Source organism: Dipteris shenzhenensis, chromosome 32 (genome assembly GCF_047967505.1).
Source record: "Dipteris shenzhenensis isolate YYH24624 ecotype China chromosome 32, Dip_SZ_1.0, whole genome shotgun sequence".
Lineage (NCBI taxonomy): Eukaryota > Viridiplantae > Streptophyta > Polypodiopsida > Gleicheniales > Dipteridaceae > Dipteris > Dipteris shenzhenensis.
This window is the reverse complement of record NC_141627.1, coordinates 24,800,431-24,802,634: the sequence shown is the minus strand read 5'-3', so window position 1 is coordinate 24,802,634 and position 2,204 is coordinate 24,800,431. Positions and strand designations below refer to the sequence as shown.

Genomic DNA, 2,204 nt, shown 5'->3' with positions numbered 1-2,204 from the left:
AAATGAAACTTAACCTACTTTCCATATTTGGGAGAGTAAAGCAAGTTGATAATATATTATAATTATCTTGATAATGTAACTTGGACTTGGTAGCATAGGAGAGACTAAAGCAACTAACACTTTTCCAACAACTCAATTCTCATATCCTTCAATGAGTCTATTGACGATGACTTCCGCAATTTATTGATATTTCATAGTCCCTCATATGGCTGCAAGTTGTATATTCATGCCTATGAGTCTTACTATATACGCATGTCAAAAGCTTTTATTGATTTGCTTTCTCTTCATCAAGATCCTAGGTATTCATTTGCCTCATATAAAGTTGCAAACGTATCTCACGCCTTTTTTAATGTTTTCATTGTATTTGACTATCCAAGAACAAAATCTTGTACATTTTGCTTTCTCAAATGGTAATTGTATTTGTCCTTCCTATCCCATTTAAATTGTGCATGTGAAATACATTGTGTCTATGAAATACATGTTTCTTGTAGTTGACATGATTTGGGTGTCAAATGACCTGTATACAAACCCAATGTCAAAAAGTGATGTTTTGGACTAACAGTACAAGAAAAGATACAAAATTGATTAGAATTATCTGAATAATGTAACTTCCAATATGTGTCATTAGTAATCAAAAGAAAGTGAAGTGTCACTTCAAAACGTGGGATTGCATCACATACACAACAATTCTTTTGCATTCAAAATGGGTTTTATTTTCCTACAATCAAGACATCCACATTGCTTGAAATCATACTTAATAACATTAATACCACTTCACCCATATGTGGGAGAACCCAAGTGTCATTTGAAAGCATAGGAATGCATAATACATAGAGAAATATTACCACATTACTGTTAGCTCACCCATATGTCAAGAAACCCAAGTGTAATTTGAAAGCATAGGATTTCATAATACATAGAGCAATATTACCATATTCAAAATGGGACTTCTTTTCATAAGTATCACCAAGCTCTCATCAAAATGGTCTCTTAAATCATATTCTACTCCTCTTGACACTCATCATCAACAAAGTAAATGCGAGCTCGTGGCCTATCTGAATGCCTCTCATCATATCTTCTTTCAGTTGACATGAATCTTGCCATTTCTTTTGCATAGCATGGTAACAAACTACAATCAAACATACATTTGAAACCATAGTAAGTCAAAACGTTAAAGACACAATAACAACAATCCAAAAATATCCAAACGTCATTAAAGAAAGATCTAAGTTCAGCACCATACTAATCATCATATGGATTTGTGATGGGGTCCACTCTATCTTCATCCCCATCGCCATGATGCTCTGACCTCACCCGTTTCCTGGAATGGTCTGCTACAAGTGGCTCAACAATGGTAGCCATAATACTGCTATCTGAATCAAAAGAAAAACAAGGTCTACCAGTAGCCTGACAAACACGCATGAGAGGAGCTATGCCACAACCCATCTCCAAAACCAATCCTCATGGAACACATAAGAGAGACAAAAGGCACCCAACAAAGTAGCAACATCGCTCAAGTCCACCTCGAGCCATCTGAGAAGACATAGGCACTATTGTCCTCTCACTGAGAGGCACATAGTGAGTCCATAAATCAGATAGCGGATCAATGGAAAGGTTTTGAAATAGTGGAACACTCTCTTCCAAATAAATTGATGGAGTCTTCTTAGCTCTACGTACTAGAGCCAACATAGATGACTGCATCTGTGAATCATGCATAGAGAACCACATACCAAAGAATGACCTTAGCCAACAAGTATCATAGCATGAAAGACTACATGTGACCACACATATGGAACACAAATGAAATATATGATTTTACCATTAAAACCTAGCATGCATACTACATGTAACATGGCATCTATCAATCCCACATAAAGTAACACATTAAAAAGTTCATGAATGTAGCATTACAACACACCATGCATAGAATTGTAGCATACCTTAAGAGTTATACCATGGTATTTACAGTATTCATGTGGAAGCTTGTCATGAATGACTACACGTCTAACAACTTCCAAGCCTTGAACAAATGCAAAGCGCTCCATCCACGAAATACAGTGTCCTACAATCAAATGACACTATCTCATACAAGAAAAATGCGAATAGAGGACATATAACAACAATAGTGCTAGATATTGAACCTTACCTGCTATAGGACATATAACTGCTAACCAACCACTATCTGATAATGAAGCTGCTGCAAC

The 2,204-nt window shown here is 36.1% G+C and overlaps 1 protein-coding gene across 1 annotated transcript; it reads right to left on the bottom strand.

Annotated features, from left to right (window-relative positions):
• Nucleotides 1–851: 851 nt before the first annotated feature.
• On the bottom strand, nt 852–2,204 carry LOC147880499 (uncharacterized). The gene is made up of 5 exons (XM_087370412.1): nt 2,147–2,204; nt 1,941–2,062; nt 1,524–1,701; nt 1,244–1,373; nt 852–1,129 (listed from the first exon to the last, which is right to left on the bottom strand). The coding sequence occupies exons 2-5, from the start codon at nt 2,043–2,045 to the stop codon at nt 1,003–1,005; spliced, it is 540 nt and encodes a 179-aa protein (XP_087226538.1). The 5' UTR covers nt 2,046–2,062; nt 2,147–2,204; the 3' UTR covers nt 852–1,002.

Bases quoted from the DNA above. Each gene is read 5' to 3' on its own strand.
- LOC147880499 (XM_087370412.1), bottom strand. From the start codon at position 2,045: ATGGAGCGCTTTGCATTTGTTCAAGGCTTGGAAGTTGTTAGACGTGTA. The intron at 1,702-1,940 runs GTATGCTACAAT...CATGATTCACAG, and splicing joins ACCATGGTATAACTCTTAAG to ATGCAGTCATCTATGTTGGC. The intron at 1,130-1,243 runs GTATGGTGCTGA...GTTTGATTGTAG, and splicing joins ACAAATCCATATGATGATTA to TTTGTTACCATGCTATGCAA.